The following is a 17233-nucleotide window of genomic DNA, read 5'->3' as shown; positions in this document are numbered from 1 at the left end:
TCCCGAGAGTATCAGTCTTTTCACAATAATGATATAAGATTTTCTACTGACTCTTCCGTTTTCTCAAGTTCTGTTGGTCCTTGATCAAACAAAATATTTCCAGTTTGTATAATAACAGCCACACTTCTACTTTCTCCAGCCCCCCTCTATGTACAGTATCCCAAAAGTCTTAGTGCAGTTTCAGGCTATTAAAGCTTAAATAACTTAAAAGCACACTGAAACTTTTGGGATACTACATTATTTTCTTTGCCAAAAATAGTTGACCTGAACAGTGGTTAGGGGCAAATTACTTTTGTTTAATTGTTTTTATCTCTATTAAGACATACTCTTATCTTTTCATCTTTACAGACTTTTACCTTCCTGTGAAATAATTTATATTGTATAGGGTATGCTCTGAGAACTCGGAGGATAATTGATGGTGGTATTTTTATTTTTTGCAGGTCAGCATCGCCTGCCCTGAAAGGATGGAACCAATCACAAAAGTCTCTCACATCCCACCTAGCCGATGGTCTTTAGTCTGCAGTTTATGCAAATTAAAGACAGGAGCTTGTATTCAGGTATGTCCCCGTTAGAAGTATGTGCCACATAAAGTAATGAGACTTTTTTGACAATTCAATTCAACACTCATTTTTAAAGCCCCTATGGGCAACATATTATGCAAGGCACTGGGGATACCAAAATCAAATGGGACACAATCCTTATGCAAGAAGCTGACAGTATAGTAGCGGGGATAAGAAAATAGATGTGATACAAATTAAAAGTATAGAAGAGGGTTGAAAATAGTATGAGAAAATTAGAGAAAGAGAAAAATCACTTATAGCTGAAGGACTCAGGGAAGGTTTCATGGAGGAGGTAACACCTAAACTCGACCTCAGATGGCTACAAAGATTTCAACAGGTAGAAATGCTGGATGAATTCAAGGCTGGATAGGATCAGGAAATGAGATTAGAAAATATTGAGTAACCAAATTTAATTAGAACATAGAATGCATGACAGAGTAAAGTGGGTATTGTGATAAGACTGGAAATGTAGTCTAGACCAGCACTTCTTAAACTGTGGGTCTTGACCCCATATGGCATCATATAACTGAATGTGGGGGTTGTGAAAAATTTTGCAAAAGGTTTCCAAACGTGCAATGACCAAAACTTAATTCAAAATCGAGCACGTGATGAATCCAAGGTTTTTCAGACTGTGCTTGCCTGTATTGCATTGAACAACTTCACTGCAGCCTTGGTTTGCACTGCACATACTGTCACATCACTCAACACCAACGAACTCTGCCAAAAACACCTTGGCTCAAATTCAAGACTATTGTATGTAATGAATTGTACTGTTTTTACTGTACATACAAAATCATTAAATGGATTTTGGCTTGGAATTAGGACAGAATTTCCAACAATTTCTGAAATAGCCTCATACTTCTGCCATTTTGTACTGTGTATTTATGTGAAGTGGTATTCTTAGCATTGATGATTATAAAATCAAAATATTAATCAACTTAAAAATGATGAACTTGCTCTACATCCTGCAATATCAAATATTCCACCAAGATTTAATTCTTTATGTAAAAACAGACAAGCACATCCATCTCATTAGTATGTAAATTGGCTTTCATCTTTGATAAATGGTAAAATTATATGTATACAAAAGAATTGTTTTAAAATAAATTTTTTCATGATTCATTATCAAGTAAATTTTTTATTTGCATACCTATTTTATATACTGATATAACTGGGTCACTTAAAAATTTCTCAAGTGGAAAAAATTTAAGAAGCCCTGGTCTAGGCTATCAAAAGCCTTGAGTGCGAAGTCAAGGAGTTTGTATTTTATTTTCTTGGGGGGGGGGGGTTGTCAAGAAAGATATTGAAATTGAGAAAGGATATTGGTGTCTGAACTATGAGGAATTCTCATTGTACACACCTGGAAGAGAATATTCATTTGGGGGAAGCAGTTAGAAATATCAGAAGTTACTGTGACTTCTCAAAGAAGGACTAGAGGTTCCTGGGACTCCTGTTCTTTCTACCAGCTGAGACACTCTGATGAAGCATTACTTCCATTGGCTACCAGGAAGCCCCAGTTCCAAGAATAACAAATTAGAAATGAGAGGTCTGGATTCTCCAACCACAACATTGTCTTCTCAAATCTAGGTTAAATGGGCAAACCATAGAGGTATCATCCTAACCTAAAGCGTGCCAGTCTCATTTTTGCTTACTCCTTTAGACGGTATTGTACAGCCAAATACAATTATAATGTAAAAAAAGAGAACTCATATAATGGCTATCAAGTATCAACAGAATATTTACTTTTCCTAATTTTTGCACTGTCACAAATATAAAACTCTGAAAGTAAATTTGGCAAGTGTTAATAATCTTAGTCATTCAGACTAAACCCAAATGCTTCATGAAGAAATCCTCCTCTTTCCTGAGAAAGTACGAAAAGACTTCTTTGGCTAAATGCCAAAAGAATGACAAGTAATTTTCTGCCTTTTTAAATTTGGCAGGTATCTATTCCCACACAGCTATTGTGGTTGAAAAGTCTAGCAAGATCTTGAAGAATCCAACATGTCTAGCTGAAGGCTTTCTTTTTAGACTCAAATAACAAAACCCTTAACTAATGAACATTCCTATCAAGAGAAGAGATTCATTTTTAGCAGTGTCATCAGTCAGAGTATTAGAATATAAGTAATTTGATTCAATTCAACAAACATTGTGTCTATTATATATGCATGACATTAGTCTAGGTTCTGATAATACAAAGATTAAAAAGAAAATAAGGTCTTCCCTCAGGGAGCTTACTATATGTGGGAGAGCTGAGTAGATACAATTCCAGTACTAGCAAAGTGCCATTCACTTGGTAAGTGCTCAATAAATGCTTGTTGGCTGGCTGACTGACTGACTGACAGATTGAAAGTCACCTCAAAAGAGTATCAACAGCTAGAGAAGCCAGGAAAGAAGATCCTATGGAAAATGATACCTGAGCTGTGAAAGGAAGCTAGAGATTCTAAATATAGTTTAGGAGGAGAAAAAAAATCACATTCCAGATATTAGGGACAGAATGGGAGGAGAAGCAAGGGAACAGTAGTGGAGCAGCTTACCAGCTCCTTTCCCCTTCCCCCACCTCTCTGTCTCTCTCTGTTTCTGTCTCTCTCTCTCACTGGGGCCACCACTGACACCTCCACAGTGATAAGGAGGAAGGTAGGCAATTATGTGACCTTGAATCTCTCCAGGGAACCTCGGGCACATTGTCTTCAAGCTATGGCAGAGGGAAAGAGTCCATGATGAACTTCCGAGAGATTGATCTCAGTACTTGGCACCTTGTCACACCACAGTCTCGTTAGGACTTTGGGGTTAAGCTTCATTAGGTAGGACCAGAGCAGCTCAGGCAAACTGATGATAGCTTAGGGTGTTACAGGGAGGAATGGGATTCATCTCATTCTGTAAGGTCTGATTGTCTCCCACCTCTGAGATCACAGACAAGAAGACATAGGTTAGGCATAGAAAATTATTGGATTTCTAGAGAAGAGGCAGGACAGAGGGAAGGAGAACAAGATGGAAAAAGGTTATGTGCCTAAGACACAGATAGCCTGTGAACTGAGAAAAGCTGGTTTGGTTCATCCAGACAATCTAGTCTTAAGACACCTGTTCAGCTTACCTCTTGTCCCTTCACATATTTTCTGTCCTAGTCAAACTAGAATGCTCTCCATAATTCTCCTGTTTTTTTCTTGTCTTTGATGTCTTTGCTCACGCTGTTCCTTATGACTGCAATAGACTTCCCTTCCCAAATTCCTCTGCATCTGTTGGAAGTCTTTCTTCTTTCAAACCCAGTTCCTTCATGTAACTTGATTTGCCTACTTCCTATCCCCCAAAGTAATCTCTACTTCTTTATATTTCTCATAACACGTCGAATGGACCCCTCCTTTGCCCCATCACCTTCAGCCTTGTATCATACTTATTTGTAAACATGATATAGATCCTAAGTAGACTCTTAAAGGATAAGGGCTGTTATTTTTAATCTCAGTAAAGTCCCTTGCATATAACTAGGTGCTTAATAAGTGTTGAATTAAAGTTATAACTTGATTAATTACAGAAAAAATTTTAATAAAAATAATCACTGGAAGATTTCAGAAGTTTTCATCCCTTCAGTCTGGGATGCTTAAGAAGGCTTTATGAACTGGTTTTTATCAAATCTTACCTAGGGCTTACATACTAGATAAGGAGGCTGAGTTCCAGGTCTTTGTTCTAATTTGGTAAACATTTTGCCTCTCTTTGAAGTAACAAGAATAGATGAAAATTCCCTAAATTAATTCCAGGGTGCTTTTTCATCTTAAAAAAAAGATCTATAGACATATGGCAACTACTTTGCTTTAAAAGTAGACAGGAAATTATTTGCTCATATGCAATTTATGAGAGGTAGTAGAATATAATGGAAGACTCATTGAATTTGAAGATAAGAGACCTGGATTTTGAATCTTACCTTTGTGACCCTGGATAAGTCACATCACTCCTCTGAGACTTGGTTTCTCCCTTTGTAAACTGGAAATTGCAGTATCTGATACAAAGTGTTGTTGTAAGGAAAGACCTTTGTAAACCACAAAGCAATACATAAATTTCAGTTATTATTGTTGTTGCTTTAAAATTATAAAAAGTCAAATATTTTCTCTACAGCTAGCATATATATAGTTCTTTAAGATTTGCAAAGTACTGTACAAATATTGTCACATTTTATCCTTACAACAATCCTGGGAGGTCGTTGCTATTATTATCCCTGTTTCACAGATAAGAAACTAAGGCAAGCAGAGATTAAGTGATTTGCCTGGGATTGTACAGCTAGCAATAATAATAACTAGTATTATAATAACAAGTAATATTTATATAGCACTAACTGTGGGCCAAGAACTATTCAATTATTATTTCACTTTATTCTTATTATTTCATTTGATCCTCATAATAACCCTGAGAATTACTCCCATTTTACAGATGAGGTAACTGAGACAGACAGAGGTTAAAGTCATTTGCCCAGGTTTACACAGCTAGTAAGTGTCTGAGGCTGGATTTGAACTCAGGTCTTTCTGACTTTTTCTGAACTTTTCCACCACTCTGTGTACTATGGCACCCCTTAGTTGTCACTCTTCTCCTCACTTCTTTCCTCAGTATTAAAATAAGAATATTTTGTTAGTGACGAGAACAGGTTCTTCCCTCTAACCACTTCAGTATGTAGGCATCCAGCTATTTATATTTTAACACTAGATTAATTCTTTTGTTTCTAGTTTCTTGAGGGACATATATTTATTTAAGTACATGATCACTTAATTTTCTTTTCTTTTGATTAATTCATATTTATGCCTGGACCTTCTGGAACTTTAAACTTAAAAGATCCTTTTTATTCCCCTTTTCATAGTTTAAAAAAATTGTATGCCTGTAGAACACTTAAAGCCAAGTCCTCCTTAGTCCTATGTTAAATAATATCCTTTGTATGTGTCCTTTTTTTAATGGACGTCTGACATGATAGCATAATATGACCAACCAAGAAAGATTTTTAGACTCCATCCACTTTATCTTGGAGGACTTGCCAAAAGTCTTGACAAATATCTACAGTTTCTTTGGGGCTTGGACTGGATGAGATAACGTGATCACCCAAGGAATCTCTGACAATACTGCAGGGCATGGCCTTCTTACTAGGAACAAGAAAAAAAATAGGCATTTTAGTAAGAATCCTTTTCCAAGAAGTATCCTCCTTAATCTTTAATCTTAAACTAATTTTTGCTTTTTCCCCCTGAATTCTGTAAATGATAGAAAATCCTCAGCACTGTGTCCTAAAAGTTTACGTAGGAATAGTAATAGGAAGCATCGAGCATAAATTCTTTCATCTTGTAGAAAATAGGAAATGGTAGAGTAGCTTGGGGAGAAAGGGAGAAAAAAAATCCAAGGTTTTCTTGAAGGCTGTGAAGTTCTTCTTTTAAGTCTTGCATTTTATGTTACCTAATCTAGTGCGTGTTTTTAATTACTCCAGTCTAACAGATCACAGTGCAGGCTTTTATGAGATGACACTTGAGTTTTGTTTGTGTCAGGCTCACCTGACCTCTCAGCAAGCAGTAGGTGAGAGAGAAATTATTTCTATACTCATAAAGGGTTTAACTGATACATTCATAGGAGAACTAGAGTATCCCAATTCTAGAACCAGGAAAGGATGACAGTACCTTAACACTCTTGCCTGCGTGGAGACATACAAACTATGTGCTGCCAATTCAGAAAACTTCGTTCTAAAGCATTAAATTGGGCATTTGGACTTAGTTCGTTTTCCTTTTTGACTCCCACTATGATTTCAACTCTTACATCTGGGAAAAAAAGTTTCCCTTCTGAAATGTGTGTGATAATAGAGTCTGCCATAGCTCCATGTTCCAGGGTCACAATCTGGTAGTAATGGTTTTTTCTCCCCTTCACTATACTGAATCGAGAAGGAGACAATCTGCTTTATAGTCTCTTTCTTTGGTTGAAGTTTTACTAAGTGCTGTGGGACTAGCCAATCGCTCACATGTAGGAGTTCAGTTCACATATAAGAGATGAGGTCTTTGTGAGCAAGGCGCCACTATACTTTTTTTTAAACTAGTCCTGAACCACAAAATATATAACCATAAAGATAATTTCTAAATATACTTAGTAAAGGGTCTAATAATTTGCTTACAAATGTGATTTGGATGTAAAATCAGTAGAATGTATGCTTCTTTGAGGCTGGAGTTTTTTGGTTTCTGTTTTTGTTTACACTCACTAAGATTCTACCTTTTAAAAATCAATTATCAGTTTTGTTTTATTTCAAAGTTTTATAGATTCTTTTTGTTTTATATCACAATCATTTTCCAATATTTACCTTCACTCACTACATTGAATCTGCCCTTGTAGCAGAGAAAAAGTTAAGCAAAACAGCTTCTTTTTAATTTTTTTAATTTTATTTTTATGTAATAAAACAAGCATTTCCATAACATAGTATAATAAGAAAAGGTGATTGTACATGAAACTGCAAATCTATTATGTACAACTTGCTATTCCTTTTAAATATGTAATAAAGTAAATTTTTTTCTCTTTTTCCCCCATCTTTCCCTCCCCTTGCTCTCCTGCCCTAGAGATGGCATTCTATACATCTATTTATCAGTTCTTTCTCTGGATACAAATAGCATTTTCCTTCATATGTTAAAAGCTGAAGTTACGGGCTGGGGAGACAACATGAAAACACTATGCACAAACAAAATATATACAGAATAAAAATTGAGAGAATCAGTAGAGGGAAAGCACTACGGGCATTGAGAAAGATTTCCTGTAGAAGGTGAGATTTTAACTAGAACTTGAAGGAAGCCAGAGAGGCCAAGAGATGAAAATGAGAGAATTCCAGGCATCCAGGATGGCAAATGAAAATGCTGTGACTTGAGAGTGTCTTGTGTTTACAATAGCAAGGAGACCAGTGTCAATGGATCACGGTGCGCATAGGAATGAAGAAAGTGTAAGTTAATTGCCAAGGTAGGAGGGAACAGGTTAGGAAGGGCCTTGAATGCCAGAGGATTTAGTATTTTGTCCTGGAAGTGATAGGGAGCCAGCACCTTGCACCTAGTAGACCTGAAAAAATTCTTGTTGAATTCATCTTTTAACATTTTAGGACTGCAGTATTCACCATTGTATGCCTTTTATCCAGACAGTATAGCACAATGGAAAGGAAAAGTCAATGATTTTGGAGTCAGAGGAAATCAGTATATGGTTTCAGATCCAAGCTCTGTTTTTTACTACCCCATGTGACCTTGGGCAAATCACTTAACTTCTTATCTGTAAAATGAGGGGTTTGGATGAGCAGACTAACTGGCCTCTAGGATCTCTTCCAGCTCTAAATATATGATCCTATGATAAACTGGAGAGTTATTTAGCATGTGTATTGTGCACAAGCTCCACTTAGTCCTGTTCTTTAGAGCTCAGATATCAATAGAATTGAGGGTGGTGGATAGAGTTCCTGTATGGAACCCAATTCCACAAACAATTACTAAGTGCTAGGTGGGGTGAGGTGAATAGAGTGCAGGGGCTCGAATCAGGAAGACTTACCTTTCTCAGTTCAAATCTGCCTCAGATACTTACTAGCTGTATAAGCTGGGCAAGTCACAACCCAGTTTGTTTCAGTTCCTTCCTCTGGAAAACGAGCTGGAGAAGGAAATGGCAAACTACTGCAGTATCTTTGCCAAAGAAAAGCCCAAATGGGGTTACAAAGAATCAGACAAGACTGAAAACCACTCAACAATATTAGTAGAACTGAATTAGTAAAGCCTGTCTACTTGGAAATGTTTGGAGTATTGTGTCTAGGTTTTTCAGGTATTGGATTTCTGATTTCTAAACTCTTAACTAGATACTAAGGAGAAAGAGCAAGGGACCCAAAATGTAACCATGAAATCTTTTGGTGTCCAAGGTCATATACCTTGTAAACTTTTGATAACATGTACTTTTGATATCCTTTTGGTCATCAAAATTCTAATGTAAAAATAAAGATAAAACAATCTATATGTGTGTGTATGTGTATATACAATATTTCAAAATGAGATCTGTCCATTTTAACTCTGACTTTCCTACCATGTTTTCCCAAAACATTTATTTCCTTTCATTCTCTTTCCCCTACACAAAAAATCAGTCATGAAAACCTGTTATCTTCCTGAAATAAAATCAATAACACTGTTACTTATAACAAACAATGGTAATCTTAGACATTGTGAAATCATTTTGAAAAAGTATTTACTTTAAACTGCTACCTTGGAAATGGTACAGTGGAAAGAACATTGCATTTGAAGTCATAGGACCTGGGTTTACCTTTACTGCCACATTCTACCAGTGTGACCTTGGGAAAGCCTAGACTTCAATTTCCTCATCTGTAGATTGAGATCTGTAGATTACAGATTGTAGATCTGTAGAACCTTCGTTCAGACCAGATGACTTCTGAGGTTCCTTCTAGACCTAAATCTAAGATTCTAGGATCCTGTGCTTTTTAGAGAACAATGAAACAACTTCTGGCATGCTTTAGTTGTATTTGTGTAGTGGAAGAAACACTGGGCAAGGAATCTGATGATCCAGGTTTGAGGAATGACAGTTACATAATAGATATGATTTCAGGAAGACCACAATCTATCTGAGCTTCAGTTTCCTTTTCTGTGAAGTGGCACTTACCCATCTCACATGGATAGATAACAAATATTAAAAAAAAAAACCAAACATAAAATAAGCTATTATTACTAATTATCATTTCAAACCTTTTCAAGCCATAATCTGCTTTGGTGATCCCAGTGGGACTGATGTTTTGGTTTCTCAAGGGTTTGGTTTAACTACATCCCTAGGTACTGTTAAAGCTTGTGATATGGATGCATGGTTTTAGAACAGCTTTGTGTTAATAGAATCTCTTGCTTCTTGGAAGCCTTGAGGTTTTGTTTGATTTTGTTTTGGTTTTTGACACTTGTGTATTTTATCTTCCCTCTGGCTGATGCTGAGTTTTATTTTGTCTTCTTCCCTAAGTGCTCTGTAAAAAGCTGTATCACAGCATTTCATGTTACCTGTGCATTTGAGCATAGCCTAGAGATGAAGACTATCCTCGATGATGGGGATGAAGTCAAATTCAAGTCATACTGCCTCAAACACAGCAAAAACAAGCAGAGCTCTTTGACTGATGCAAGTGATCATTCCCAAAGCACTGGTGATCAGAATCAGATTGAAAGTGAGAAAACCAGTCTTCGAGCCCAGAAATTAAGAGAGCTAGAAGAGGAATTCTACTCCCTGGTAAAAGTAGAGGACGTTGCTGCAGAACTTGGCCTCCCGAAACTTGCTGTAGACTTCATTTACAATTACTGGAAATTAAAACGAAAAAGTAATTTCAATAAGCCATTATTTCCTCCTAAGGAGGATGAAGAAAATGGCCTCGTGCAGCCAAAAGAAGATAGCATTCACACTCGCATGAGAATGTTTATGCATCTGAGACAGGATCTGGAGAGGGTAAGTAAGAAGGCTAGCATGAAGCTGTGTACCCAACTCAATAGAATAAGCCTCTTCTAGTTAAAATTGTTTATAATAGTGCCTTTTTTTTTTTGCATTATTGTAACTTTATTTCCCTGATGCTGCAGAAAGTAGCTTATCAGTGTTGGGATTTCGGCAAGTAGTAAAAAAAAAATTCATGGTTGAGTAATGATAGCCATCGTCATTATCATCTCATCATCGTAGCTATCATTTATATAATGCCTTAAGATTTTCAAATTGTTTTACAAATATTATTTATTATTATTATAATGTGATTATAATTAATTATTATATTGTGATTCTATATTATATTGCAATGATATACATCATTCTGTATTCCATTACATATATGTAATAATATGTGATATTATAGCCTAATATGATAATGATGATGATAAAAATAAGAATAACTAACATTTATATAGTGCCTATCATGTACCAGACTAAGCACTTTACAAATATTAAGCAATCCTGGGAGGTAGAGAATGTTATTATCCTTATTTTTTATAGATGAGGAAACAGGAAGACAGAGGTTAAATATCTTGTCCAGGATCACATAGCTAGTAAATGTCTGAACCTGGATTTAAACTGAAATCTTCCTGACTTGAAGTTCAGCACTCTATCAGCTGTACCACATAGCTATGTTTATGTCAAACCTGTATGTCAAACCTCTTATGTTCTTTTACCATTATAGCCAAGACTAGCTGAAAGGGGTCATACAAGTTATCCCAAAGCGTAACAGTGCACTGGGACTTTTGGGACACCCAGATTTATCCAATTTTTCTTTTTTTTTTTCCTCCTCCTGCTGATAGTTGTTGAACCTTTGACACCAAGATTTCAGGCTGGGGTTGTGGGCTGAAATGGTCCATTTTTGTTTTTGTTTTATTTTATATTTTAATTGGGAAGGAAGAACTCCCAACAACTCCCAATTTAGGATCAATCAATCAAGAATTAAAGTTCCTACTAGGTGCAGGCCCCTGAGCTCTGTGCCAAGATAACACACCTTCAAGATTCTCCACCTAATTCAGCCTCTTTTGCCTAACTTGTGAAATTCTCTCATGTTCATTCAACCAAACACTGGCCCACTTAGCCAGGATCACCCTTTCAGACCAACAGTAGGTTCAGCTTAGTAAATTACCTTTTATGATTTATGATCTGGGGAAACAGCACCAATTACAGATGCCACTAGAACTTGAAAATGAAATTCTGAGACATTTTGGCCAAGATATTGTGAAGTTAAGTTTTGCCTTACTCATTACTCAGTAAAGGTAAACTAACTACATTACCATATGATTGAGGTGAGTGAAGGGGATTGGGTGTGAGGAGTTATAAAATGGGGGTGGGAATAGGCTTGATAATCTGCTTATCTGATCAGTAATGAGTAATTCCTTATAAAACTGCTGATTTATCTCTGAATATAACAAAAAAGTAACTAGTGGAAAATATTGCTCATAACTAATTTGATAATTTGTCTCAGACCTTTCAGAAGAGTAGGTATAAAGCATTTAATGCAGTCCTCCCAAGTGTCTTACTCCTTGGGAGCATATTAGAACATCTATGGGAATTTTTTTTAAAAGCCTCTTTATCAATTTTAAATTTTAAATTAATTTCTTGAAAACACAAACAACTTTCTCTCACTTCATCTCCTTCTGGAAATTGTCTCCCTTTGCTCTGCTTCCCCACCAAAGAAGGATGTGACTGGTTTTAACTAAATCTGCCTTACTTTAAGGAAGAAGGTATACTGAATGATGGGTTCCCACAGGCTCAGGGAGAAAGACTGGGGCATAAGCCAATTACCAGCTGCTTTAGCTAACCCCGAAGAGGAACAACTTGGACTGTCTTGCCAAGTACTATAATCTACAGCTTAACATATTCTCTGTTCTATTTCATCCTGACATAGCTATGTGTGAAAAATTTTAAGTTGGGTTCCAGCTACAGTAATAATTTATCAGGTATGAGAGGTTATACCTGAGAGAGGTCAGCAAAATACTGGTTTCCATGTTTTCAAACTCATCTCTGGCCCTGGGGATCCTTCACCTAATCCAGCCTGATAACCTAAACCCAGGATATTCCCTGGCCTACTCAGGAGGCCAGGGTAGGAGGGCACTCAGCGCTTAACCTGCTGTGATGTTTTTTCAGGCCATTAATGGTCTCGACTTAATAAATTACATTTATGCAAAAGGTGTTAGATAATTTCCCTAATGTCCTAAAAGGGACTGTAATTCTCAAGAGTCAGACTCATTCTATAAGAGTTTTTTTTTGAAGAATTTTACTTTTCCTGATGAACATAATTTGTGTATGGCTGATGCTGGCTGAGGTCACAGTAAGAAAAACTTTTATCCCATCTTTCCAGTAGACTTTTTTTTATACCATTTCCCCTGCCCTACTAATCTAATACTTCTTTGCACTCAGTTTAAGGGCTATTGAGTTAGATTTTATGTTAAAAGTTTTAAAAGAAAGGCAACAATTTAAAACTTTTACTTTATATTAATTATATCCTCCTTGGATATTTTACATATATGTCTCTGTGTGTGTATATACACACATACATACATACACGTGTCAGAAGGATACTGAAGTGCCTCCATTTAACCTCTGATCCACAACTTTTGGGGAATGGAATGTCCATTACTTTCTTAAGTTGAGCCAGCCACTAGCACAATAAATCAAGTCCTGATTTGCAGCCTTTGCAGATTTTTGAATTGTAAATGCAAACCCTGAAAATTTAACAGTTCTTTTAAACTAATTTGAGCCGGCTCCAGCACACTTCAATGTGTAGTTGACCCTAGGTCTCAAAGGTTGTGTCAGTCAAGTACAGGTTCACTAGATCCTTCCAAGCTGGAAAGGCTTTAAGTTCAAACAGGTAAAATGTACCAGAGTTTGTCATCCAAAGAGCAGCCTAATTAAGAAGGATTCATTGACAGAAGATTGGGCACCAGGTGATAAATGTTTTCAGACACAGAAATTCTTGGCTACTAAGGCTTTTTGGCTATTGCAGTGAATAAATGGATGGAAAAGCATTTATTAACTGTTGACATTGTACTAAAGCACTGGAGATGTAAATAGTAAGAAAATTCCTACTTTCCAGGAGCTTATACTCCTAATGGGAGAGGCAAGACAATAAAAATTAAGTTTTGCTTGCTACCAGGTAGATCTCTGTCAATGAAAGGGAATTACCTTCAAGAATTGAAGTGAAATAATGTGCTAAAGTAGATAGAAGTTCAGAAAATAGAGATTTCTGGAGCATTTCTGATGATTCATAAATGAAATTCCTAATGGTTTTTTGTGTGTGTGTTATTTGCATATGATTCTAGTGTGTGTGTTTTACTATCTAGTTCTTATGTTGTGCATCACCCCCACCCCAAGTTGCATTTATTGTAATCCAAGGTGCTAGATGTGCTTCAAACAAATTAAACCTCTGCCTATTGGGGGATGGTTGGGCTTTTAGGTCAGAAACCTCTGCTACATGGTCAGCAGGAGAGAGAAGCTGAAACTGTCCCACAGCAAAGTTCATGAGCAGATCTTCAATTTTCAAGTCCAGCTTGCTAACCAGGAAATTGCTGCAGGTAACTCCTGACTAGTATTAGGATTGGGTCAGACCTAAAAGGAGCCTCTGATGAGGGAACTCCCTTTACTGATGCTGATTGGCTCATATATTGCATCTGAAAGTCTTAGAGAGTTTCCTGGGACGTGAAGATGTCCAGAGTCATCCAGAGAGCCTGTCAGAGACAGGACTTGAATTTGATTCTTCCTCTTTCTGAGACCAGCTTTCTTTCCACTACTCCATAGTACCTCTCAGCATGTTGTTGTAATAATGCTTGCAGTTATTTGGACACTTCACCTAAGGACCTGAAAGAATTCTTGTAGGTTTTGGAGCTGGATGGGTCAGGAATTGAAGTTGGGGAACACACCTCAGTGTTGCCAGGGATTCTTGTCCTTGGGCTATCTCTGGTTATGGTATGGCAGCAGCCGGGGGTAGTAGAGCTTGCTCAGACCCCTTGGCTTGGTAGGACCTAGCAAAGCTTGAGGAGTCTAGAGGCAGAGGCAGAATTAGCAGTAACATTTCTGTGGTAGATTCTGATTACTGGTGGTAACCATACTTGTCCTGCATACCTTAGGAGATTACTGGAAGAATCAAGTGATCATTTTGAGGAATACAAAGAGAATTGTTTGTTGATGTTATTCTTTATTTCACCTTACTCAGAATAGTTGTAGAGAAAGCAAAGTTTCAAGTTAGAAGGAATAACAGTCATAGATTGTCTGATGCAGCCAAGAAAGAAACCTATCACCCGTGACCAAAAGGCATAATGACTCCTGTCTGTCTGCCTACATGCACCCATCCCAGAATTTTCACATTTAGTCAGAAAGTGGTCATTCTAGGTTAGATAATAGTGTCAAATTCACAAAACCAACATAGCTAGTACTAAATAAAAATAGTTCCCCTTCTAAAATAATGAAAATATTCCTAATATTTTGGTTTTGGTTTGACTTTATGGGGGATTTCTCTTAATCTTTTAAAATCATGGAGCATTTATAGTAGGTTTCATTAGGACATGAACAGAAGTAGATAATCTGAGGTGTCAAAGGTTGTAGCAGTGGAGTGCAAGTTCATCAGGTCTTTCCAAGCTGGAAAGGCTATGAATTCAGACAGGTAATGGTGTATTAAGTCAGTCATTCAAAGCGCAGCCTAATTAAGAGAGGCTCATTGCCACAAAATTGGGCACCAGGTCATAAATGTGTTCTGACACAGAAACTCATGGCTACTAAGGCTTTTTGCCTATTGCAATGAATGAGTGAATGAATGAATGAAAAGGCATTTATTAATTGTTGAATTTGTGCCAAAGCACTGGAATTGTAAATAGATAACCCCTGCTTTCCAGGAGCTTATACTCCTAATGGGAGAGACAAGACTTTAAAAATTAAGTTCTGCTTGCTACCAGGTGGATCTCTGTCGAAAGGGAATCACCTTCAAGAAGTGAAGTGAAATAATATGCTAAAGTAGATAGAAGTTCAGGGAAGAGAGACTTCTGGATCATTTGTTATGATTCATGTATGAAATTCCTAATGTCTTTTTGTATGAGACTCCATCCTAAAAGTGCTTTTTTTGATTTCCTTTTCAAAATAAGATAGAAAGGGAGATTATGGGAGGAAAGGGAAGGAGGTCTACGTGTGTATATATATATGTAATTACTGAGAATGGAGATTTGGAGGCTATACAGGTAATCATTGGTGTTTTTAAGAGCAGATTTGAGCTTGTTGATGTCTAATCCATGTACCGCTACTACAAGACATCTCTTATGATGTCCTTTTAAAAAAAATGGTATTGTTTAATACTTGGATTGATAAATTTGTTCTGCTATGAAGATATCGATTATTCATGTAAATTGACTATTAAAATGAATTTTTTTCTTTTATCTTAGGACATCCTTTGACAAGTGCACTAGAAAACACATTGTTTTACCCACCTCCAAGAATAACCTTAAAGTTAAAAATGCCTAAATCAGCCCTGGGAGACTCCAAAAACAATTCAATGAAAGCCAATAACAGACCTCTCTCGCCTGATGAAAATAGCAACTCAGCCCCCAATTACAACAAAAAAAGTATGCAGATGCCTCAGGAGACATTTGAAATGAGAATGAAATCCTATTCTAGGTATTCTCATGACAACAGGAGCAATGGGCTGCTAGCCAGTCTCAGCCATTCTAGGAATGAAGTCAAAGATTCAGGTCTAGCTCAGCCTTCTGAGTTTCATCGTGGGCAGTCTCTCGGTAAGCCTTTGGCCCTTCAAGCTGCGCTTCAGGGACAGACTTCCATTGGAAATGGGAAAATACAACAGAACTCTAGGTTTGCAAAGTCCAATGGTTTGATGGGCAACAGCAGGTCAGGGGATGTCACACAAAGAGACAATTCTTGTCAGACTCCATATGAACAAGAGCCCGTGCTTTCTACTCACTTGTCTAGTCAGAGCAGCTTTAGAAAATCTTCCATTGAACATTTCAGTAGGTCCTTTAAAGAAGCAACCAATAGTTTGGTGAGGACCACAGAAGACCTCAGATGCTGTGAAAAGTCAACTAGAAGACTTAACTCCAAGGAGCGTTTATGGAGTAAGCAGACTCTTGAGTATCAGACAGGAGGAGCACCATATCAGGAAAATGACGGGTATTGCCCCGATTTGGAACTTAGTGACTCTGAAGCTGAAAGTGATGAGAATAAAGAACAAATAAGAATAAGAAGAAGCAGCTCAGACAGGGAAAGTCCTTCCAAGGATTTTGGAAGAGATTGTCGCAGCAGAAATAAAACAAGTATGGTTTCCCACAGTTCAGTGCAAAGGTGATTAGAAACTTGAAAGGGTAACTCAACATTTATATAATCCCAGTGTATTGGTGCAAACCTAGACACCAAAGGATTCTAAAATATAATGCCTATGTTAGGAAATGCAATGAAAAGGGTGAAATAATTGTTCAACAGTGAATTGGCTGGCAGTTAAAAAGACTTACAAACCCAGCTTCTGCAAGGGCATATAGGAATCAACAGATTTTTAATTGTTTTTAGTTCTGTTATAGGGAATGTATGTATGTATGTGTGTATGTATGTATGTGATATATGCGCGTGCATGCATGAGAGAGAACAGGGAATAACTGAGCACATCGTAGGTGCTCAAAAAATACTTCTGGTTGATTTTTTTACTTCAGGAACCTATTTTCATTATGCCGGGTTCTCAGAAAGACTTATTGTTAGCAATAAGTAATTGAAGTGCCAGGTTGCCACTGGTAGCCATAGGAATTAAGAGCCCTTGCTTGTTAAGGGGTTACAAGAGGCTACGTTTTGCAGACACTACAACTACCTTCCTATTGCTCCTGCAGTACCTAACTACTAAACTGAGGTCCTGCTCTGCCATCAGTTTCTAATTTTGTAGAAATGTATAAACTGTCTTAAGAGGAGAGACCAAGAGACCAACAATATGGATGCTGCCAAACTCACTGACCTCTAGATAAGCCCCTTTCTTTACCCCCTTGCAAAAAGGTTGTGTTTCTCTTCAGAATACCTTGCTTTATTCTGTAAATATTATCCCTCTAGGACTTTAATTTTTGGTGCCTGTATATAGGATTGCTTGTTTGGGGAATGCACTTGTAAATATGTTACCCAGCTAACAAGTACAAATGGCTAATTTGTGGATAGTGTTTACAAAAGTAGAGGTACTACTTGAAAGG

The 17233-nt window shown here is 37.1% G+C and overlaps 1 protein-coding gene across 7 annotated transcripts in view; it reads left to right on the top strand.

Moving 5' to 3' along the window:
- JADE3 (jade family PHD finger 3) overlaps window positions 1–16528 on the top strand; it is a 189133-nt gene extending 172605 nt beyond the window's left edge. For all 7 annotated transcript variants that reach the window (XM_072614543.1, XM_072614539.1, XM_072614541.1 and 4 more), the window contains 4 exons: window positions 441–557; window positions 9528–10001; window positions 13471–13588; window positions 15443–16528. In XM_072614543.1, the coding sequence (XP_072470644.1) occupies window positions 441–557; window positions 9528–10001; window positions 13471–13588; window positions 15443–16356 (1623 nt within the window). In that variant the 3' untranslated portion in view covers window positions 16357–16528. The remainder of the gene's footprint in view (window positions 1–440; window positions 558–9527; window positions 10002–13470; window positions 13589–15442) is intronic.
- The last annotated feature ends 705 nt before the right edge of the window (window positions 16529–17233 follow it).

Source organism: Notamacropus eugenii, chromosome 5, assembly GCF_028372415.1.
Source record: "Notamacropus eugenii isolate mMacEug1 chromosome 5, mMacEug1.pri_v2, whole genome shotgun sequence".
Lineage (NCBI taxonomy): Eukaryota > Metazoa > Chordata > Mammalia > Diprotodontia > Macropodidae > Notamacropus > Notamacropus eugenii.
This window is presented reverse-complemented; position numbering and strand designations above follow the sequence as displayed.